At 37.8% G+C, this 25,201-nt stretch overlaps 1 protein-coding gene and 1 pseudogene across 34 annotated transcripts in view; one reads left to right on the forward strand and one right to left on the reverse strand.

The window, feature by feature from the left end:
* Positions 1-25,201, forward strand: part of MRTFB (myocardin related transcription factor B) — a 205,928-nt gene that overhangs the window by 126,626 nt on the left and 54,101 nt on the right. For 33 of the 34 annotated variants that reach the window (XM_074028259.1, XM_065536648.2, XM_065536640.2 and 30 more), the window contains 3 exons: positions 19,264-19,329; positions 21,378-21,433; positions 22,589-22,664. In XM_074028259.1, coding sequence (XP_073884360.1) covers positions 19,264-19,329; positions 21,378-21,433; positions 22,589-22,664 — 198 coding nt within the window. Of the gene's footprint in view, positions 1-19,263; positions 19,330-21,377; positions 21,434-22,588; positions 22,665-24,166; positions 24,221-25,201 lie in introns of those variants that run through there. The other variant, XM_065536649.2, reaches the window with a different exon arrangement.
* On the reverse strand, positions 13,399-13,442 carry LOC123570699 (U7 small nuclear RNA; annotated as a pseudogene).

Raw genomic sequence — 25,201 nt, forward strand, 5'->3', positions numbered from 1 at the left:
AACTCCCAAAATTCAGTATGTCACTGATCCTGCCTGCAGATGAACAACAATGTTTAGCTCATCAGATTTGTAGAATTTAACTTTGGGACAAACTCCTGGTTAACTTCATCTGCTTTTAAGTATTGGGTCCTGCATCGTTTACATGAATCCATGGAAGTTGATTGAGATGGCAGCAGTTGTTCAAATACTTTTGGTTAACTTTTTACTCTAAGATACCCTGGAGTCAAATTAGATCTGTGCTGTTTTGTCAAAAGAGACAAATATATAAATGACTATTAATAATATCCCCAATAGTTTATACCTCATGTTTTAAAGGACACTGATTAAAAATATTTATCATATTTTATATCAACAGTGGTTTTCTACTCATTTTTGGAAAACTTGTTTTTGGGTTATTTGAAAGAGCAACCTTTAGAATTTTTTTAATGTCTGAATTATAAGTTTCTGGGTAATGAAGGAGGGATAAATTTGGGTTCATTTAATTTTTTAATCACATAGACACAAGCTTGGGCTCTCATATGTCTGATATGTGTCTACTCTCAGGGCTTGGAAGGCCACTCTGCTTCTCAAGTAGTTGCTTGCTTACTTCCTTATATTGGGATGTTTTAGAATCTTGTAATTGTTGACAGTGCTAGTTGGCTGAAATTATTATGAGGGGAAAACAGCCTTTATTAGCAAACATTGTAGGATTCAAGAATTGATGGAATGCCTTAACAAGAAAATTTAGCAATACCTTTTGAAAATTTAAAAGAGGAAAAAGTTCTAACTGCTGACCACCTGTGAATAGTTGTCATCACGCAGAGAATTGTTTGGATAATAAAGCATATCATCTCACGGTTTTGTTGATGCTTATATAAGCTTTTTGATAAATACCAGCCAGTGTATGTGGTTGGAAAATTTAATTATTTTCTCCTGTATGAAAGAACAGCAATAAATATCATGAATTCCCCTGAACAAATTCAAAATAGAAAATTCTCCTTAGACTAGTTTCTTTTGTCAAAGCAGCAATAGGAAATCTCAACTTTTAACTTGTCTACAAACGGCTTCAAACATTCTCTAATTACACTTAACATACATGAGCTTTTAATTTCTGGATCTACAACTAAGAAGAGTATTACAAACCACTCTCACATGACTACTGAAGAATTGATAATTATGAATTTTCAGGAAAAAAATCAAATAAATTGAGATGATTTAATTCAGATAAATGTTTTAACCTGAGTCATTATTGAGATAAATGAATCATAATTCTAAAGCTACTAGCTAGTTATGTTCCATATTTATTATAGGCAAATGGATTTTAAGAGGAAAAAATGATATTTGATATAAAGGACTCTGTAATGGTGAAAAATAAGATACTACAGAAAGAAAATTGAGTTATGTGTTGATTACTTTGACTAAAACTGCCCTAACAGACAACCCCCAATCGCAGTGTTTTAACCATTCAAAGTGCATTTCTTGCTCAAAACATAGTACAGTGTGGGCAGGACAACTATCCTAGACAGCTGTCCTCCAAGAAGTGACCTGGGGACCTGGGCTCCTGTCATTGTGTGGTTCAACCATGAGTGTCAAGGGAGTGGGGAGGAGTTACAGACTTGGGGGGCCACATTTCCAGTTCTGCCACACACTGGCTAATAGCCAAGATGAAGTACGTGAAAGCTTATGGTAGGTGGCCCAGCCAGCAATGCAGTAAATTAACATACTGTACTGGGATGTGTCTGTGGTAGCTTTGAGAAGAAAATGAACATTTGTCTGAGATATTATGAATAATCCAACCTGGAAATACATCAAGATTAAATAAATCACTTTACCAAAGCACCAGAACTTTTTTAAATGAAGGAAATTATGCATACTCTACCTGTACTGTCAACTCTCCATATATGGCTGCTTAAATTTAAAATAATTAAAATGAAATAAATTGTTTTAAAAATTGAGCTCCTCAGTCACATTAGCCACATTTCAACTACTCAGGAGCTACATGTGGCTAGTGGCTGCTGCATTGAACATTTCCATTTCTGCCCTCACAGAAAGCTCCGGACAACGTTACTCAGTGCTTTGCTCCTCTCGCTCCAGCCTTGCAGGCCCTGTCTCTTAAAACCCAATTCCTGTGCCGTTTTTTAAAGAAAGGCACTTGATCCCATCAGCTAATGATAATTTCTTCTCTCCTGTGTATTCCCAGTAACTGTATCTGTACCATTCTATGGTATTTCACCTTATGCTCGTGTAATATAGATCTGTACTGTCTTTGCTATTAGCCCCATAATATTTCTTGGGGAAAGAATTCTTGTCTGGCCTATTTTTCCCCCTCATCCCCCAATGTCCTGCATCTCATAGACACATTATTATTATGCATAAGTATTTAAAGAATATTATACCCCCTCTGCCTTCTTAAACAGAATATAATAATTGGAATTATCACCTTCAGATGTAATTTATAGTTCCATTATAAATTAATGGCTCACCCCAAATGTAATGCCATGGTGCCCCAAAGGCACTGTTAAGGTATGTAAGATTGTTGTCCATGTACAGAATGATTGCTGGATCATTACTAGATTACTCAAATGGTTATTTGTTGTTTGATTTTTAATCATCTGCCACTTCGGGCTGCTCTTCCGTTTCTGATTGCTGCTTCTAATCATCTTCAAAAATAAAATAAACAATTAAAATAAATGGTTAAAACGTATAGAAGGTGTTATAAGCACATGAATTTTGCAACATCTATTTTGATTTCTTTTGGAATGTCTTCTTTATTTTCCGCCAACATTCTACTAATTGCAAGTGTTGTACAAGTGAGTTGCCACTAAATGTTTTTTAAAAGAGTGAGGCACGGTGGCTCACACCTATAATCCCAGCACTTTTGGGAGTCTGAGGCACGAGGATCACTTGAGCCCAGGAGTTTTAAGACCAGCCTGGGCAACATAGCAAAACTCTGACTCTACAAAAAAAAAAATTAGCCAGGTGTAGTGGCTCATGCCTGTGGGCTTACCTACTTAGGAAGCTGAGATGCAGTAATCCCTTGAACCCAAGAGTTTGAGGCTGCAGTGAGCTGTGATCATGCCACTGCATTCCAGCCTGGGCGACAGAACAAGACCTCTGTATCAAAAAGTAAATTTGAAAAGATACAAGATACGGTTCTTATACAACAGGGAAGAAAAAGTGAAAGATCTCTCTTCACAGATACTATTCAATATTTTTAAAAGGTGCATACTATTGAGATGAAGTTATGTAATTTTTTATTAGAAATAATTTTATTTAGCAAAGTTTGAGTGCTTTCACAAAGCACAATGCCGGTTATGTTAAACTTCTGTAAGCCCCTGCATCCAGGGAGCTGATAGCCTAAACAGTGAGAAACTAAATGATAATAGAAGTTAAAACACAAACACATTCATGAGGTAACAGAAAAAAACTGTATACACTTTGGTCCAAATGAGCAAGCATTACAGATTGGGGGCTGGGCCTCTCTTGTGCTGCAGACCTGCACAGCCATCTGCCTCCCTGATGTTTCCAGTGGGCCTTTTATTCCCTCCCACCAAACGTTCTTCCAGGGTTCCCCATCTCAATAAACAGCACCTCTGTCCACCCAGTGGCTCCTGCCAGGAACCTAGTTGGGAGCAATTCTTGACACCTTCCTTGACCTCCTCAGAACCTGTCACCAAGTCCTGCCGCCAAAGCTGCCAATTCTACCTCAGAAATGATTCATCTGTCCACAGCACTGTATCACCACGGCCAACAGCCCTGTCCAGGTCCCCTTTACTCAGATCACATATTTACGGGCATCTTGACTCCAGCAGAAAGAGCGCGGCCTCGCTGGCTTTCCCTCCCCCTACACACATTCTGGCCCCTTTCATTCCTTCATCCTCCACCAATGTCAGGAGTGATCATCGTATTACAATGGTCATAATACAATGGTTGGAGCATCACTGCACTCCAACCTGCGCAAGAGTGAGACCCTGTCTCAAAAAAAAAGAATGATCATGTAATCCTATTCCGTTGTGTCACTGGCTCACATCTTGTAATTGATTTCCATTGTACTTGGGATAAAATAAAAAATTCATGGGGTAAAAGACCCTGCCTATGTTTCCAGAAGCCGCTGGACTCCCTCTCCCTCATCTCTCTTCTCTCTAGAATGCCTCCTCTCCCCAGCCCCTGGCCTGAGCACTTGCAGCTCACCCTTTCAGTTTCACTTCAGATGTTGCCTTCTCACAGAGGCCCTTCAGTACCACTGCTCCCTCCTCAAACTGACTTAGATCCTTGTAGTCTTTGTATGTATCTATCACTATTTTATTCAATATCCCTCTCCCCCTCTAGACTGTAAGATCTATGAGGATGGCGCTAAGTCTATTTTGTTCACCACTGTGCTTGCACCTGCCGGCCCATGACATCTGCTGCTCACTTGGTAAATATTGTTTCACAGGAGGATGTTTATTTCCTGGGATAGAATAATCAGGAAAGTGTTCCTAGGGCTGCTGTGGTTATCCTGATTCCATCAACTAAAGGAAAAAAGCACATCAAAATTACCATTAAAACCATTTTAAAACCTACATTCAGCATCAGGATAGGCCTTGATTACTATTTCATCATGTCAGTCTCACCTCATTAAGGTGATATAGTCCCTGCTTACAGTGATTCAACTTAGGATTTTTGACTTTATGATGGGTTTATCAAAGTATTAAATGCGTTTTGACTTACAGTTTTCGACTTAAACCCATCGTAAGTGAAGGAGCATCTGTACTATCATAACACCACTTTAATTTATTAAAAACTTTCAGGAAAAAACATAGATAAGTTTGAAACATTGGGTTTTCCATTGTTTCCTAAAGATAGCTTTATCAGGATTTTTTAGCAGGCATCAGAATGGCAAAGAGAATCTCAACATTTCTTTGTGTCTTCCCAGTTGTATTAGTCAGCTTATACTGCAATAACAAAATACCATGGAGTACATGGCTTAAACAGCAGAAGTCACTTTTCTCACAGTTCTGAGGCTAGGAAGCCTGGTAGGACCAGTTAATGGTAGTGGGTCTCTTCCTGGCTTGTAGCCTTCTTGCTGTGCATGCGCAGGGAGAGGAAGAGGGAAGGTGAGCTCTCTGGTGTCTCTTCTCATGAAGACACTAACCCTGTCAGATCAGGGTCCCAACCTCATGACCTCATTTAACTTTACCTGTGAAAAGCCGTTTTTCCAAATGCAGTCACATTGGGGGTTAGGGCTTCCATGTAGGAATTCGAGAGGGATACAGTTCGGTCTATAACACCAGTGAACTCTTACTGATGTGAGAATTTTTCTATTGGAATGTTAAGGTACAAGATTTCTTATAAAATAGAGATAGTGTGAACAAAAGCACTGATGAGGTTAGTTGGTACAGTGGCCAAAACTTACTAGCATATTAGGAAATATTTCTTTTTGTATGCTTTGCTTTGCTTTTTTTTTTTTTTTTGAAAAATTATCTTGTGGAAAGACTAAATTTTCCCCCTTAATTCTGGCTCTGCTTCTCACTAGCTGTGTGATCTTGGATAAATGCTTAATTCCTCTGTAAAACTCAGTATTGGTACCCACCATGTAGGGTTGTTATGAGGATTAGATGTGGTGATAGCTATAAAGCTCCCAGGATGGAGTCTGACAAGCAACGAGCCCACATTAAAGCTCAGTTTGACCCATTTGGCCATCCTTTCCAGTGAGGGGCAAAGTAAAACCAATTTCTAGGCTGCTGAAGCAGGTGAATGTACACAGGCTGGCAATTTCCCAACTGAATACGATTTCTGAGGAGGTGCAAGTGTCCAGTCTCTGCATTCTAGCATGCATGATCATCTGCTAGAGTTGCCCTTTTTCTCGTTTATTTGAATCTAAACAGTAGAGCAAGGAGACTGTCTATCTTGGAGTTTAAACACCAAAAACATCCAAACATCAGAACTTTTCACCACATACTACTGACATTGAAACATGTCATGAAACATGACATTCTAATACCAAAACAATTGACTCTTGTGCATGGCAAGGGATAATGTGGCAATCCTCCATGCTGCGCATAGCTGCTTGGTCCATCATTGTCTGGAGCATCTCACACAGTTGCTATGATATTAGGATAACACACACGTTATGGCAGTTCTTAGTTGTCCTTATGTTTTGCTAGGCAAATTACACGTGTGTGTATATATATACACAGGTATATCTACAAATGTGTATATGTAAATATATTTGAGTGTGTGTTTGTATCAGCCCCATTCCTGAATCCACAAAATGGCAAGAAAAACCAAGATACTGAGTCTGGATCATCTGACGTCAACAGAGTAGTGTGTGCTTACTATTCTGGGAAAAATTGGAGGTAAACAACATTCCACTGTTTCCCTGTTTCGTTGTTAATTGTTCTTTTATTCAGAGGGCCCACCTTACGAATTTGTATTAAGAAACGTGAGAACATTCTGTACAATGTACATTTTTCCATTATAGAGGGATTTAGAAGCAGAGCTTTAACTTATAGCACTAGCTCTACCTATAGCTGCACACTGAAATTCTAAACCATGGTGGAGTGTAGAATTTTATATTGCCCCAAAAATAGGAAAAATAAACATTATCTTCTTTGGGAACCATATAGATAAGGAATTTAGAACTTTAAGGATAGAACCAACATGATCTTATAGGTTAAAAATGAATTGTTTGAAAAATCAAGTATTGTTTTAACCTCTGCATTGTTGGTGATCAGACAATTAAGTGGATGATTTTGCTTTTGAAGTGCCTGTTATTCGTGTTATACTTAACATTTACCCTACTGTGGACTTTATTTCTACTACTTTTTAGCCAAATGAGATTTTTAAATGCAAATATTTGTAATATCTTTATGTATATCTGTCGCAGGCTAATGTTATCTCTGCCATTCTGTACCAGGCCCCTGGCTTGACATCATACTGTCATATCACGAGAAGCATACTTTAAATTCATTCCAACTTTTGACAAAAAGGAGAAAGGAATTTGTGTGAAGGTATGATGAGTTTAAAGAAACATGCCCCATTTTTAGCAGTCTGTTTCCATGGCAACAGAAGCAGCAGCCAACCAGAGAGTTATCAAAGCTCCTGTAAATTTCCAAAGCTGAGTGTTGAAACATTGTCTTCCTGACCTCATGCTGCAGATTATTGTAGGAAACTTGAAGTGTATTAGTCTGGAATAATGGCGGTCCTGTTAGCATTTTAGTTTTTACTTTAATTTTGCTCTTTAATTTCTAAGGGAAGATAGATGCTACATTCTAGATTGTGGGACTTCCTTACAGGCAAGGGATGGTGGTTTAGAATTCCCAGGTCTATACCACCTGCCACTTCCCCTCCTTTTCCAATTCTGTATACTTAATAAGAATGCAGTAGACTTTCTTATGTTGAAATCAAAGGCAGTATTACCACTTGGTCTAGAGCCTAACTTTTTTCAAACACTAATTTGAATAGTTTTTCAGTTAACTTGATGTTGTTGCTCCATTTTTCATCCGAAAATAGTCATAATATCAAAATTCCTGATGAAAATGCTGTTTGCTCTTTGTAGTGTCTGGGGTTGATATTTATGTGCACACTGTGGAGCTCTGCTTTTGTTTCAGACAGGAAGTGCTGGTGGAAGTTTGCTTACTCAGTGCAGCTAGCACAGCTTTTACAGAACAAACCACCATTTTATTTCTGGCCTGTTTGCATTCCACTTTTTTAAATTCTTTGAAGAAGCACCTATTTTATAATTGGCAAATTAGCACCCTTGAAATATAACCCAAAATTTGTGATATTCAGTTACTACTTTTTATCATCCATGAGAGTACGTTAGTGCTTTCTCTTCTTTTTGTTTTTTTCTTTTTTTTTTTTTTGAGATGGAGTCTCACTCTGTTGCCTAGACTGGAGTGCAGTGCCGTGATCTCGACTCACTACAACCTCCGCCTCCCGGGTTCAAGCGATCCCCACCCCACCTCCACCTCAGCATCCCAAGTAGCTGGGATTACAAGCATGCGCCACCACGCCTGGCTGATTTTTGTATTTTTAATAGCGGTTTCACCATATTGGCCAGACTGGTCTCGAACTCCTGACCTCAAGTGATCCACCTGCCTCAGCCTTCCAAAGTGCTGGGATTGTAGGCGTGAGCCATTGCGCCCGGCCAGTGCTTTCTCTTCTTTAATGCAGCTTGAATTTCGCATTAATTCTAAGTGCGGCTTGAATTTCGCGTTAATTCTAAGTGGAGAAATCTACCACTTTTTCATGCCCTTCTTTACTTTTTTGCTCATAGCCTCTCCTTTTTAGTCTTTTACCCTTCAGAACAACATAATTACATTTTGTCTTCGTTCCTACCATCATCAGCAATTCAAAAGTAACCCCAAACTCCAGATCCCCACAGTGAAGTCAAACAGTGTTGGTTTTGCCCCCATGATAATCACTTGCCCATAGAAAATTATTTTGGTAATTTATTCTTAAATGTGACATTGTATTCTGTTTTCTTAGAAAGTAGCAACTCAGTTATATGCTCTAAGTATACCATGCAAACTTGAGTAAAACAGGTTTATTAAAACTTATATATATGGTAAGCATTGTGGAAGGTGCTAGAAATGTAAGGATGAGGTCTAGTAGGGCAAATAGAGGCAAAATATAGATATCTGGAGTGCAGTGTGATGGGGAATATATAATGTAGTTATTGTAGTTACCAAATTGTTAAAAGATGAAATCATTATCAGTGGTTAATGGAATTATGGTGGTGAGAGGGGCCAGCCAGGGGTGGGTAGGAAATAAGAGATGTGATTATTGAGAAATCAGTTTCATAATGTCTGTTCTGCTGTTTCTTTTTTTTAATTGTTGAAGTGAAATTCACATAACATAAAATTAGCGATTAAGCAGTTGCTCTCATGCTCCCTTCCCCCCAATCCCTGGCAACCACCAATCTGCACTCTGTCTCTGAATTTACCAATTCTGGATATTTCATGTAAATGGGGACTCATACAATATGTGAGCTTTTATATCTGGCTTTTTTTCCTTGTAATGTTTTTCAGTTTCATCCACATTGTAGTATGAGTATTTAATTTCTTTTTATGACTGAATAATATTCCATTGTATGGATATGCCACAATTTGTTTATCCATTCATCTGTTGATGACATTTGGGCAGTTTCTGCCTCTTGGCTATTGTGAATAGAGTTGCTATGGACATGTGTGTATATGTACTTGTTTGAGTACTTGTTTCCAATTCTTATTTCACCTAGGAGTAGAATTGCTGGGCTGCAATTGTTATGAACTCAAATTATATTCAATTTAGAAAAGAACTTCTTTAGGAAAGACTTTAGAAAGAACTGCTAAATGTTCTAATTATGTACCTTGTGGTATTTTCCTCTGATAAAAATGATACCATTTAGAGCCAGTGAATAACTTGCTGAGCAGTTTCCTGATTTCTCTCCCCCTGGCTGTTGCCTTTACTAGTTGGAGCATTCGGTAATGCATAACCATGTTTCTCTTTTTGACTTTCTCTTCACAGTCTACCATGATTATTCCAGACCTCCTTCACTGGCCTCAAAATTAACTTTCCCTTTGCCCATCTCACTTGGAACAGATGACCTTTCTTTCAACTTCTCTGAAAAGTTAAAAGCCATCATCTGGGAACTCCCTAGATGTCCCAGACCAAAGCTATAAAGCTTCCTGCAGCAGTAGCCAATCCTCATTGCCCTCCTGTTACGATAGAGGAAGTGTCTCTTAATAAAGGATGTCTTTGTACATCTGTCCCATTCCTGCTGCCTTCAAGAAACCTGCTATCTCTTACGCTCTTGTTCATTCTCTCATTTGTATTCATTCTCATTTCTTTCTTCTCCCCTTCCCTCTCTCTTGCTCTTCATCAATTATAAACTTGCTCAAGTATTTTCCAACTTAGTGTCACACCCTCAAGTTTTCACTTTCTCCCTTGCTCTTCCTGGGCATCATCTTGAAAGCATGCTTACACTTGGTGCACTCACACTCTTGCCTCTCGTTCACCCCTGACCTCCTCCAGCCTGACTTACATCCGTCACTTCACAAAAGTAGCTCCTCCAGGGATTAAAACAGCAGCAGTTGACACACTTGATCATGCCTCCTTTAAAAATTCACACACACCCTCCTGGTTCCTCCACCTTTTTAGGCAGCTTCCTCTGCCTTCCTCTTTGTTGGATCTTCCTTCCCTATCTGACCTGTAACTGGCTTCTATTTGTTGGCTTTCTTAAGTGCTCAGCCCCGGGCTTTCTTTTCCTCTCTATTTATATTCTCTGCCTCAGCAAACTCCTGTGGCTTCAAACACTACATAAGCAACAACTTCCAAATTCCAGTCTCTGCCAAGACCTTCTGAAATCCAGACCCATGTAGCCAACTGCCATTTTGACATCTCCACTTGCTATTCTCCACTTGCTATGCCCAAGACTGCGCTTCCTAATAGCCAGCATGCATTCCTTATCTCAGTAAGTGCTCTACCCAGGTGCTTAAGCCTGAAACCCAGGGTCATCTTTGTGACCTCCTCCTCCTTCAAACCCACTATCCACTCCCTTACCATCCACTGTTGATTTTATTCTAAATGTATCTCAAATCTATTCTTTACATCTCTCAGCCATGATGGAGTTGAAGAAAAAAATAAGTCCTGTGCTCAAAGTTTCTATCCTGGAACATCGGAAAATTCTGTGAAATTTAGAAATAAATGTTTGGTTTCAAGAGAAAGCTTACCCTGAGCTTTTGACAACCACAGTAAATATTTCCCATTGAGTCAGAAACCCAGCCCCATTGTCCTCACTAATTGTTTTTATATCTTAGTTCTTCACTGCTTATTAGTTATTTATATTATTTGACATAATATCACCAGTACCCTTAGGTGAGAGGAGGTAATCTTTGCTTCTGAATTTAAATTTACCTTAAAACTTAATGTTATACATTGTGGGGAAGGGGAAAAATAAAAAGGTACTATCTTGTAGATGGGACTACAGATTGGCACAACCATTTGGAAGGCAAAGTGACCCTATCAAAATTTTAAGTGTGTGTTCCATCATTAGAAATTTAATGTATTGGTATATCATCAAAGGATGCCCCCACAATGAATGAGGATATTCATTATACCATTATTTGTAATAGCAAAAAATCTGGTACCTTAAGTATATAAATAATACATCCATATGTTAGATACAGCCTTTAAGAAAGAGCTGGATTCCATGATATTCTTTGAGCAAATTACCAAACTATATAAATAGTATTATCTGACACATACACTTCCTTTGCACATTTTATATATAACATTGGTGGACAATTCACAAAACATCTTCTGGAGCCATAGAAATCTAACAGCGGTTACCTCTGGGGAGAAGGACTGGAGGTCTGAAGTAGTATGGATTAACTTTCACTTTGCTTTTTAGAATCTCTTTTATGTGCATATATACTTTATTTTAACAAATAAAAGTAAAATGTATTATAAAACAGGGATTCTTAAATGAAGATACTAGCAGTACACATCGTGTTCTGTTTGAGTCCCGGGCTCAGAAGGAGACCCTTCATGATTTGACTTTCTCCCCTTTGACTGCAAAATAAACTATTCACAACAGAGAACTATAAGTGTGTGGATCTTTGTGGAACTAAAATTTTTTAAGCCTTATGGTTTTATATTTGGAGAAAAAAGTATTTTTTTCACCAAGCGTCTAATGTAACAGTAGTGGTAATAATTAGTAATAGCCACCACCATTTTAAACATTTATTTTTAAGAGACAGGAAAAGTAGTTCATCAGTCTTTTGCCCTTTCAGTATAATTGTTTTCAAGTCCTTAGCTGATTAAACAAGTGCAATTCTACATTTGGCCACTACACTGCTATCTGATGAAACACTGAAACAACTATTGAATGGAATCCAATTAATCCCTCCTGTATCCAAGCTCAAAAGATAATATGAGGAAGTTGGCTTTTCTAAACTGTCTTGTTTTTACAGGATCAGGCCTTCACTTAATACTGTTTAAACAATGCATAATAAATGTTTGCCAAAGTCCAACCACTTCATTCTCTTAACTACCCTGACATCTGTTTGAAAAATAAACAACTGAAACTAGAATCTGTTTATTACCTAGTACTGACTTCAGAGTCAATACATTGTCAATTCTAGAGTATTCTTTAGTTTTCCATCTTCAGAGATGGTTCTTCTAACCCTCACTTGACTGCTCAGGTGTTTTTTTTTTTTTTTTTTTTTACTCCTCATGATCCTGAAGTTTGTTCTGTCCATTGTCCTGTAATTAAGTAATATACTTTGGAGCTTCTCTCTAACTCACAGATAGTGGCTCATCACCTCTCCCCTCTCCCCTTTCCCACCCTCCTTCATACCCCATAACTGAAATCCAGCTATTCATAAAGAATTTCCAAGACCATGGCTGCCTGCCATTATGCTTCCCAGAAAGTGTCATTTCTGCTTTGTTTTGATAACATGCAATCCTCGATGTCCCACTGAAAACTCAGGGCCACAGCCATGCTTTGCTTCGGCTTGCTCAACTCAAACTAAGCTGCTCTTTGCTATTAATATGCTGCATACAATGTGTTGTTTCCTTTAAGGGGAAAAGACACTTTAATTACATCGTATTAAGAAAACATTTCACACTTTGGGAGGCCAAGGCGTATGGAACACTTGAGGCCAGGAGTTTGAGACCAGCCTGGTCAACATAGCAAAACCCCATCTACTAAAAATACAACAAATGAGCCGGGCATGGTGGTACACACCTGTAATCCCAGCTACTCAGGAAGCTGAGGCAAAGAATCACTTGAACCCGGGAGGCAGAGGTTGCAGTGAGTCGAGATCTCACCACTGCACTCCAGCCTGGGTGACAGAGGAAGACTCTGTTTCAAAAAAAAAAAATTCAACATTCTGCTTATGGAATCAAAAGAGAAAAGACATATCTTCGTTCAAAAGCATGTGAAATTTTTGAATTAGGTTTATAAGTATCAAGAAGTTATTGTATTTTAAAGATTTTGTTTTGTGTGTGTGTGTGTTTGAGACAGAGTTCTTGCTCTATTGCCCAGGCTTGAGTGCAGTGGTACAATCATAGCTCACTGTGTAGCCTCGAACTCGTGGGCTCAAGTGATCCTCCTACCTCAGAGCCTCCCAAGTAGCTGGGACTACGGGTGTGTGCTACCATGCCAGCTAATTTTTATTTATTTATTTATTTATTTATTTATTTATTTATTTATTTATTTTTTGGTAGAGACAGTGTCTCACTATGTTTGCCCAGGCTGTTCTCAAACTCCTGGTCTCGAGCCATCCTCCCTCTTCAGCCTCCCAAAACACTGGGATTACAGGCATGAACCACCGAGTTTGGCCTTACAGCTTTTTTATATTGGAAACGAATCTTAAAATTTTGTTCAAAAGCACCCTGAACCATTTAAGAAGCAGGGGAAAGGAACTAAAAGAAGATACTTTTTTTTTTTATGGAAAACCTGCTAGACAAATTCTAAAAGAGCTGTAACACTTAAGATACTATATATCTAAACTACCATATTGCTGGGAATGACATTTCAGTATATCATTGGATAAGCTACCTTTCATTTTTTTGGAATTGGGATTAAAATCAAATTTTTACTTTTCTTGCATAAAAGTAGAGCAAATTCACAGCACCTCTATTGACATAATATTGTTTTTATGTGTTGTGATAAGGAATAAGGATTAAGTAAAAATGTCAAAATTATACGCCCTTTTCTCCTTATTGAAATGTAACAGGAAACTGTAAATGTTAGCCCTAAGAGATGAAAGATCATAATTCAGTAATTAAATTTTTTTCTCTAAATGAAATAGCCATCTGTATCCATGTTCACAGATGTCTACTATAATTGCAAAAGATGACAGTTAATACTTGAAGAAATTAGTCTCATTACTTATGATCATGCTTTATATAGATTATATTGGAATAGTCTTCCTTTTAAGAATTCAAATTAAGGGAATAACTGAAATGAGGAGTTTCTACACAAAAATTCCACCACAGCATTTTTTATAGTTAAAAAACTGGAAACAACCTAAGTGATAAGCAGGGACTATTTAGTAAACTATGCCATATCCACCTAACAGAATATTTTATGTAGCCACTAAAATAATATTTATCATTGTAGTTACAGAGTGATTGGAGTATGTAGAAGCAGAGAATCAAAATTTATGCTAAGAGAAAAGACAGGAAATATGTGGTAACTCTAGTTGTGTGTCTCTGGATGATATTATCGGTGATTTTCTAGTTTTTTATCCTACTGTTTTCTATTTCCATATTTTGTGTAATGGACATATTTGGCTCTTATCATGTGTGAAAAGATTTTTTTAATAAAAATTCCTGGGACCCAGGCTAGTTAGGAAAGATGGGATACGTACAGAAGTAAATGGATGTATAACCTCATCTCCCTCCATCCATGAAGGTGCTTTGCCTGCCTCTTGTGAGTTTTGTCATCTGGAAATATACAACTACTGTAGAATTCTCAACTTGGGGTTAATGTTTTGCCCAGAGAATACAATGCTACCTATATGAGATATGCTGTTTTATATCTGCCCCCCCTTTCTGATAAAATGAAACAGGTTTATACCCTGTTTTAAACCATGATTCTAAACTTCAGGATTTCTTAGGACCATGTGTTGGATTGTTTAGCCTTTACCTTTTTCAAAATTAATATTCTTTGAAAATGTTCAAATGTGAGCAATTGTAACGTGAAGTCTATTTCTCGTTATTACTTATGTCCTTTGTTTCTGAAAGGATGTACACACTCAGTGTTTTGAACTATTTATTCCCCTGAGGATTCTATAGTTTGTACGTGTATCCTTTTCTTGCATGCTACTATTTGCAAGATGGCCATGGAAGATACTGAATGTTACTCAACTTACTAAGAGGATGGAGGCTATGATGTCAACCCAAGAGTACGGTTCATCCACTCAACAAGTCACCAGGAGAGGATGCTCTTGGATTCAGTTTTGACACATGAGGCCATTGCCAGACTGCCTCTGCCGCAGGAAAGCAGTACCAGGCCGGTGTCTAGTCTTTGGTTGCAGCTACAGATATGAAATCTTGTCAACACAAGCACAGTGTGTCAGACAACTGTGCAAGGCTGGGTGATACTCAGTGGTCTAAGCCTTTTTTCCCTCCATGCAGATACAAACATGGAGGGTGAGCATGGAGGCTGAAAAGGGAGGAAGAAGGTCTCCAGGCTTAATCCATGAAGATCCCAGGAAAACTTGATAAAGCATTCCTGATCCCACAACCGTAAATGCCTCTCTGATCATTAAAAGAGTCTGGTCCTCTGTTTTCAGAGTCCCTTACCCCTTCCTCAGTTCTGGATAAGCACCAGCACATTCTGCCTAACTTCTGTGTGGCATGACAGTTAAGCTGTCTGTATCATTCAAGCCATGTTCTTCCTGGCCTTGGATGGTCTCCATCTAGGGTGCAGATATCTGCTGTGACTTATACGTTAATTTTGTTACTAATTTGATAAACAGAAATTCTGAAAGCAAGTTTGATATCTGCTAAAATTATGAGTCTATACCTATATGATTGGTACTTTTTATAAGTAGTAGTTGCTCTCAGAATAACATGTGTCAATTGTGAATAACTGGTTTTAGCTGACATCAACAAATAATACTATAATTGTGTGTTTCTGTTTTGAGACAGAGTATCGCTCTGTTGCCCAGGCTGGAGTGCAATGGCACAATCTCAGCTCACTGGGTTCAAATGATTCTTCTGCCTCAGCCTCCTGAGTAGCTGGGATTACAGGCACCTGCCACCTTGCCTGGCTAGTTTTTGTATTTTCAGTAGAGACGGGTTTCACCATTTTGGCCAGGCTGGTCTCAAACTCCTGACCTCAAGTGATCTGCCCGTCTCATCCCGGCCTCCCAAAGTATAATTGCGTTTGAATACTAACCCAAAGTAGCAATGTACCTGAGCTCTTGCTAGGGCATAGTGCCTCATATTCAATATAATATGTCCAGTACTGTCCACCTATGGGTGCAGATAAAAGCTAAAAAAAAAAAAAAAAAACAACTGAGTAATAACATACTTAACAGAATGGCTAGTTACTTGCAATTCTGCCTCCCCTCCCATTCATGTTCTTCCTAACGTCGCTTAAAAAAGATCCGTTTACAGCTACTGCTGCTGCTCTTTCCCACGGATTTGTACCCCATACAGTACCCAGACACCTAACAGATATGCTCTAAATAAATGAATGTGCCTGGGGGAGGCTGATGGCCACAGCTCCTTTGAATAATACTTGTATTGGGAGGTTCTTGCTTCTTGGGAAAGTTATATAGGCAATGATGAGAGCATTAATTGGGGAAATCATTCTCCTACCTTCAAGCAGTATAAGTACGGTTGTTTGGTTGCTTATTTGGCCACATAGAAAACACAGATTTTTTGTTTGTTCTTTGATTTTAATAATTGGTGGTTGGTGTCTACGATATTGTGAATATAATTAGAAATGTATATGTGTTCTTTGTCTCGGGTTCCTGGCACAGAACTCCTAAAGTTCTCCTAAATGTCCTGAGTAATAGGAGCATCATTTGTTATACATTTGGTCTTAGTCCCTAGTTCTTGACAAAGAGCTTCTTTCTAAGATCCTTGGACTCTCTAGAGTGATGAGAGTGGTTTTTGTATGCTGCTGAGATGACAGGTAGTTGAAAGCCTTTAGGTAGCTTCCAGATAGGGGCTGATCACCAGAAAGACCAAGGCATGGCCAGAGGAAAGGTGGTGTACCTAGAGAGGGCCTGGGAGCTCTGTGCCACTTCTCCCATATCATGCCCTATCTGTCTCTTCCATTTGGCTGTGTCTGAGTTGTATCCTTTATAATAAACTACTAATAATAGATTAAGTGCCTTCCTGAGTTCTGTGAGCTGTTCTAGCAAATTACCAAATCTGGGGAGGGGATTATAGGAACCTCCCAACTTTATAATTCACTGGTCAAAAGTCTGAGTGGTTTGGACTAACAGTTGGCATCTGAAGTGAGGGCAGTCTCTGGGGATAGAGCCCTTTAACTTGTAGGATCTGACACTAACTCCAGGTACCTAGTGTTAGAATTGAATCATTGGACACCCAGTTGGGCATCCAGAGTTGGAGAATTGGTTGGTATGAGGGAAAAAACCCACACATCTGGTGTCAGAAGTATTAGAAGTAGAAACAGATGTGAGTGACATGCATCCATGTTGTGTGTTACCCTCCTGATAGCAGGTACCTTTTTCCATGTTAGCATGAAAGTGTGATTTCTGGTCATAGATGATACAGGTGGCAGGATTGCTGTCCTGGTAAATGAAGGCACCTGAAATGACCAATGTACAATCAAGAGATGCTTCCAAGACTAACCAGCTGTTGTCATCAGAGTGTTGGTTTGCAAATCAAGTTGTTGCAGATGTATGCATCATTCAAAGATGTCATTCACCCAAAAAACGTATTGTGTCTGATAGATTTGTCTCACAAATGTGTGCTTTGGTTGGTTTTTGTTTTAAACCAAAAAGGGGGCCATTGATGTTTTCATTATTCTTTCTTTTTTACTCTTTTGAGGATTCCCTTGGGAGAAAGGAAAGATTTTCCTGCTAGAGGTTCTCCAACAGACATGGACCCCCATGTTCCAGAAGTATCAATCTTTGAACTGGAGAACCGTTCTAACCCTTTTCTCCTCTCAGTTGTCTTTTTCTTGAGATTCTGCTTCTTGAATATGATTATCTTAAACGCAGACAAGCATTTACTTTAGCATTCCTAGAAGAATGTTAAAGTACACAGGTCTTTGGGTGCTGTACATGCACAGGTCAGCTTCTCGGTTATTTTGTTCCTAGTAAAGTACAGTGGGAACATACTATCCTCAATCAGCTTAGGAAAAAGATCTTTCTGATTGAGCACAATTGATTCAAAGTATCACAGAACATCTTAATGTCAGGAATGTGCGTATCTTTTTTAAAGAAATTTTATTTATTTTGCTTTGTGTAGCAGAATCTTGTCAGTTGCTTCAGTTCTAAATAGGTATCAATGAAGCTTTGTGATCCTTTGGCCTCAAACCAAACAAAAACCCAAACCTATTTCTGTATCTGATAGATGATGACATTCATATCAAACAATGATAAAATTATTTTTAAAACCCATGTGACAACTTAGATTCTTTCTGAACTTTACCTAAGACTGTGCTCTGCTCTGCAGTCAGCACAAGACCAACTGAAAAACAAGGGATGAGGCCACTTGCCTGCGTTTGCAGGCCTCAGGGTTTTATTTTTAAGGAGGAGACACCATGTGCACTGCATTTGAGCCTCTCATTCCAGCCATCACCACTCACTAGAAAATTCTGTCTTCTCTTCCCACCATTTAAGAAAGGCACATAAGTAATTTTTTAAAGCATATTGACAACCCTTAAGCAGACTCTTAATCATTTTAATCTTGGTTTTCATCCATGGTTTGAAACAAAAATCAAAGTGGCAACTTAAAATCACAATGGAAACTTGGTTTGAATGTAAAGCAAAGCAAGAAAAATATTTTTCAGAGCCACCTCCTGTATTCCCCTTATTTTGAAATAGTCTCATTTTCCACATAAAAATATGTAGATGCTTATAAAAGGAATCTGCTTGAGAAAACTAGAAAAAATTAATTTTTTATTAAATTTGGCAAACTGGATGTCTGCATTTCATAATGTGTATCTTATTCTCTGCCAGTTCTAATAATTTACTTTCATTAAAATAATAAGGTGTCAATTGATTTGTGACTTTCTTAGAACTTACAGAATGAGATATGGTATTATGTTTGTGCAAAGATTACTAAACTTTAAATTCCTAATTTAGAAATTTCCCTTTGGATCATTAGGAATATCTCATAGGTCCAATTTTTATTACACAAGCAGCCCTCCTTAAAGCTGTTTACAGTCAGTCTTTCCTTAAAATAAATTTTTGCTATTAATTTGCTTTTTAAAAAAAACTAAGATGTGTCAAAGAATTTCACGTCTCTCATTTCTATGAATTAGATTTATTAGCAAGTCTTAATGTATAAACCAACTATTTTTGTTTGTTTTCTTGAGTACTATGAATGTTTTAAACAACAAATACATAGCTTTGGTCATCAAACTAGGATAAACTAAACAAAACATTTATGCTGTGTAAACTTTAGTGTTCACTAAACAGGCAGAAATTACAAAATAATTTCCCTTTTACAATTTACGTGGTGCCAGGTAATATCCTTCTTGTTTAATTGTGAAATAGAAGATGCTTGATAAAGCTTAACTGCATCTCCTCTGGAATCACATAAATTGGATCCCACAGTTGCCAATAAACTCTAATGGTGATTATTTCCTTTTCACAGTGCTCCAGCTGAGGCTGCAACAAAGGAGGACGAGAGAACAACTAGTGGACCAGGGCATCATGCCACGTAAGATTTATACCATCACTGCCATCCCTAACGTGACAGAACATGAAGGGCGTGTCCAAGAAGAGCCTGCATCTTGCTCTGCTTTCAGTTGTATCCATTTAATCAACAATTACCAAATGAATTTCCAAGGAAAAATCAGGCACCTATTTAGAATACATTTTAAAAACCAGATGCAGTTTAAAAGAGGGACTTGAATTTTATATTACACAGAGAACACTTTTACACTGTAATTGGGCTAACATTCATTCTTTCTTTAAACTTTAATATTTGTTTTAGTTTTGAAATGACTAAAGTAATCGCTATACTAACGGATTTGAAATTCATTAGACTTGCCAAAAAACATAAAATTAATTTATAACTTTTACTTAGACTTATTTAATTCCAATTAATTATATTTAGTGCTATGCTATCATCTATATATAGTAATTAAATGTATCTCAGTTACAGGACTGATAAACATTCCATTTGTAATTCATATTTTTGGCTCAAGTACAGATATTTCCCTAGTATCCCTAGGGTTTGTTCCTTTCAGAAATTTTTGAGAGTTGATTAATTTTAGAATGTTTGTTCTAGTTGTTTTCTTTACCTTTAGTCACCAAGTTTGGAGGTGGTTTTATATTTTAGTGGGGAGGAATGGCCGTTTTGTGTAGGCCGTTAGGATTGTGTATCTGGATTTTGTGTAAAAATTGACCTTTCCAAGAGGTAACTTACTCAGTTTCAAAACACTAGAAAGAAATTACAAAATTAATTTATGCTTTCCAGTCTTCTGAATCACGGCTATGATAAACTGTTTTCTTGGTTTGTGATATGGAATGATTTTTCTCTTTAGTATGTATTTTTCCCAGTAAAACCTTTTTTTTCCTGTACTACTATTAATCGAGAATCTAAATATTTTAAATCTAGCGTTGTGATAGTCAAAAGGTGCTTTGATAATCTGCCAGATTTCTCCACCACCACATTCCTGACTATGAACCAATCAATCAAAAAGGATCAAATTAGGATATTTAAGACACCATTGCTAGGCCAGCTCTAATCTGCTTTTGGGGGCTGGTCCTCAGCCAAACCTGACTGGACTGGGCTCATGGGAGTCTCTGTGGTGCTTCATGTGCCAGAGCTGAAAATAATGCTGTAAGAGCTGATTGGTCAAGTCTTGGAGGTGACAGCCCAAGGAATCCCGGTCCTCTATCCCATCCATTCATCTGACTGCCCATGCTTATAAGTGCAGGGTGTTACCAGGCAATGGTGGACATACACAGACAAGATTTTGCAAAGATAATTGATAGAATACTGTTGTAGGTGATGTTTTGGTAAGCACTGCTTACCCTCACACTGGGATTCCAGAATATTTGATTTACCATCAGTTAGCATATTAAGGAGTCACTGTGTCTTTACAGTGAGTTGCCCTGTGGTGTGGTAGAAAGAGCATGAACCTTTCAAATTCAGAATTCTAGATTTAAATACCACTTTGACCACCATCTGGTTGTATGGCCTCAAGAATTCGCTTAACCTCTTTGGGCCTTTCACCTGTCCTGGGGCTTATATCTACCTTGCAAGGTTATTGCAGGGACCAACAGCAACATAGCCTTGGTTAAGCACAGAGCCCATTACCGGCTCGAAATAAATGATACCGCAAATCTGTTGGACACAAAGTGCAGTGTGATGTTCAAGGTTACATCACTCCCAAGGACATATGGACTTTTTCTATAGCTTATATGACCATTAAGAGCAAAGACTCATCAAGGAGTCATCAGACAGTCCCCTTGGCAATGGAGATTTGCTATGAGTAGTCAAAACTGGTCTGAGCTGATATTTGCATTGTCATTTTGTATACAACTGTGTTTTAAATGTCTACTTTATTTGTGAAATACATAATTTTTATCTTGTAACATTTAAGATTTCAAATTGTGTGGGTCTCCTAATGGAACTAGTAAATTAATGGAACTGTAGATGTGATCTATTAATAATAGGTTTGTCAACATGATATACTATAACATTGGATTGAAGTATGAACTCCATTTATACTGTGGAACCCATTTCTTTTCTGACAGCTTTGAAGAGCCCAGCGGCATTCCATGAACAGATAAAAAGCTTGGAACGAGCCAGAGTAAGACATTTCACTTTAAAATGTTCTACTTCTCTCTCCTTCTCTCCCTCTGTTCTAAAATACCTGTGTACAAGTAGCAGTCTTACTCCTAAACATGTCAATAGAGAAAAATATAGTGTATTTTCAGGATACATGGCATACAGAATATTTACTCTGGGACAGTTTGATCTGGAGGTTTGTAGAAAATACATGACATTCAAATTTTGTTCTTTTAAAACCAGTTACTAGTTTTGTACAAAAATGACAAATCATACTTCTTCGCTTTCTTGCTCTCAGAGCATAACAACAGTTTTTAGAGGCATAAGAGGGGGTACTTCTGTCATTTGTTACCCCTGCAGAGAGACAGCCAAGGATGTGCTGACACCAGATCCTTAGGTGATTTCCCTACTGGGTCTCTGTTACCTGTACATTTGCCCAACGGTAGGGGAATATGGCTAAATCAGAAAACATGCTACATTCAACTCTGCTTTATTCTTTAAGATGGCACCATCATACTTGCACATGATAATTGTTAAGATTTTTCTTTAAAAATGCCATTATGAATATTCATTCATTTTGTTTGTTTTGGGGAAAATTTCTATCATGCAACATGAAAATAAACATATTCCAAAATTTTCTTAAGAATTTTTCTAGAATGCAATAATGATCTCTTATAGTCTTATAAAACCTATATTAAGGCTTTCTTCCTTAAGAGTTGAATACATTTCTAATTAAGAAAATCTGATCAAGGATATGAACTTACCAAAGAAAATACATTAAGACTTTTAGGAAATTTGTTATCTAGGTGGATTTTTACTGGACCTGAAGTATAGACTTTATTGATTTTAGATATTTAAGTGATTTAAATCCTATGTTTATTAAAAAATTATCTTTAAAAAATTATCTTCAAAACATGACCTTTCAGTGTTGATAAGTTTTAAAAGTTTATAAAGTGCTTAGTTTATACCAACATACTCTTCAAGTCCCTGTACAATTTTGAAGGCTACACTTTAAATCATGTGTTGGATAATAGTTTTTCTAAGTACTAATTTCTACTCTTCCTCTCAAATACCTGACCATAAGGGTATTGTTTATTTAAATAGAGTACCTTAAACAACATTTAAAACCACAATAAATAATAAATAATTTATGGTAAGACTTTTTTTCTTTTTAAAGACCGAAAACTTTTTGAAACACAAGATTCGGAGTCGACCAGATCGTTCTGAACTTGTCAGGATGCACATTTTAGAAGGTAAAGGATTTATTTCTTCTTAATTTGCTGTATTTTTTCAAAAAAAAAGAAGTGAGAATTCCACCATTTCTGTTTATTCCCATTTGAATAACTTTTTACCCCACAGCCTTACTTCCTCCAAACTGGATAGCAACATGAAGACCCAAAGCTAAAACATTATGTTAGGTACACAGGGAAGGTTTGATTCTTCACATAACCAATTAACGGACTAACACTTCCACACCAGCTGGTACCACAGATGCCTCTACCATAAAGTTCCATTAAAAAATTAGTGTCCAGAGGGCCCCATCTAAAGTGGATATATGTCCAGTGAGGAACATATATCCAGTTTATAAGTCCTACAGAATGCAATAGCCCAAGTCTAACCCTAGGTTTTCAACTACTTGGACCTTGTCTGTGTCTACGTGGTACAGTTCCATACCCAACATTTTCTCTTTATTGCCACTTACCCACAACAAGCCACCTTGAGCTGACCATTAGCACCTCCCACCCACCTCCGCCAAATGATCTCAGTCATCTAACCTCATCACGTACGAGGCTGGTAAGGACAGTTCCACACCCAACATTTTTTCTTTATTGCCACTTACCCACAACAAGCCACCTTGAGCTGACCATTAGCACCTCCCACCCACCTCCGCCAAATGATCTCAGTCATCTAGCTTCATCACTTACGAGGCTAGTAAGAACAGTTCCGTTGCATCTTTGGTTAACACATGGGTCAGGCCAGGATGTTTTTCTCTCTAAAGGCAAAGCATTCTCGAAAGCTTATACCTCCACCATCAACTCCCAAGTTACATTTTCTTTCATTGTTTTGCTTCTCCAACGAATTTATTAAGACTGGGAGCTTGATTTTTTGGTAGCCTTGGGTCTGTTAAGTATTGAGAAGATACGGAAACAGTCTGTAAACTTCTCAGACATTGAGAGACAATTGTCAGGTAGAAGGGAGGTTTGTTCTCTGGGCCTAATGATAGGATTAGAGTTAGTATTAAGTTAGGTCGATATTACCAAGTATTAGATTGTAGCTCAACGTAAGAAATAATATCTTAAAGGTCAGACATGTCCAGAAATGAAATCTTCAGGAGGTGATATGGCCAGCATGATTAGAGGTGTTCCTTCATTGGCCAGTGTGCTAGACTCCAGAGACCCAACAAGTGAGCGAGACAGATGGATGCCTGACTTCACGGAGCTTGCAGTCTAGTTTTGCTAACAAACTGGCAAAACAAGTGAATTACAGATTGTGAGAAGAGCTCTGTGGGGAGTAAACAGACTGCTATGATAGAGAAAAAACTCAATATTAAGGATGTGGTAAAGAACTTCAAAGCATCCAGGTGGTCTCTGCGACCCCAAGTAGGGGCTTTTCTGTTGTAAAGAATCTTTGATTATATGGCTGTCCTCCTCATTCCAGGGGCAGGAGGTGAGAGGTATGTCCCTTTCTCTACTTTGGGTTGTGTTCTCAGAAGTCCGCTGGACTAAAAAGGCTTTTCCAGAACTCCAGTAGTAGGGTAGAGCAGCTACCAGTCAGGGATAAGTGAATCTTCAAAGAAGCAAGTTTACTGGTAAGTAGCCAAGTAAGTGGTTGCTTCTTTGCCTGAAAACATCTTGACCTATAAGGGACATTTTTGTAGTAACAATGCTATCTGTTTCAATTTGTCTTCTAACTGTAACAAGCTTTATTAATATAATTAAAATCAAGGAAAATACATTTAACTCTCAAAAGAAATCTTTTTTTTACGACTACCCACCATTTAAAAATCTAACTGTATTTATGAATGAACCGTAAGTGATGTTTTTAGGACATCTGTCCTTAAGTTGGGATTTTTGAAATAAGAAAGAATGTCATTTTATTTTTTAAAGTATCTTAAAACCACCACCACTCCCAACTGTATTTTAACATTAACCCAATTTTGATTGGATTGGATATTTGGCAGGCAAAGGTCTAAATTACTTCCTGAAGCTCAGCAGCTAAACTTCAGCCTCAGTCATGGGGATAGAGGTAATAAGACCAGCAACAGAAACATACCAAAATTCCAGGCTTTACTTACTTGAGAATATTTTCTTTCCATACATATTGCTATCACTTAGGTGGTGGTAATGTAAGAGAGGAGAAAGACAGAAGTCTGTCCTACCTAGATCTTAACCAGAAGCATTGAAATATCAACCTGAGAGTGATTCTTATGTTCTGATTCTCCCCAGCGATCATCTTGTATGGTTACAAGTGTTATCTCAGAAGATTGGGGCCACAGTTGGTTGTATGGGAAAATGATAAAAATAAGATGGACACACATTTTAACCTGTAGATGTCTACATTTATTTACCAATATTCCAACATTGTGCTAGGGCCTTCTCTTTGGGTAAGACTTTAATAAATGGAGTTCACATCAATCTGAGCTTTAAAATCCCAGATTTTGCAACCTTTTTCTCAAATTTCTTACAGTTGTTAATTGCCCAAATGAATTTGACAGTGATTTTTTTAATGACTCACCTTTATCAGATCTTTCCAAAGCATTTAAGTTTCCAAGAAATGGGCCGGGCGCGGT

This window comes from Macaca fascicularis, chromosome 20, assembly GCF_037993035.2.
Source record: "Macaca fascicularis isolate 582-1 chromosome 20, T2T-MFA8v1.1".
Classification (NCBI taxonomy): Eukaryota; Metazoa; Chordata; class Mammalia; order Primates; family Cercopithecidae; genus Macaca; species Macaca fascicularis.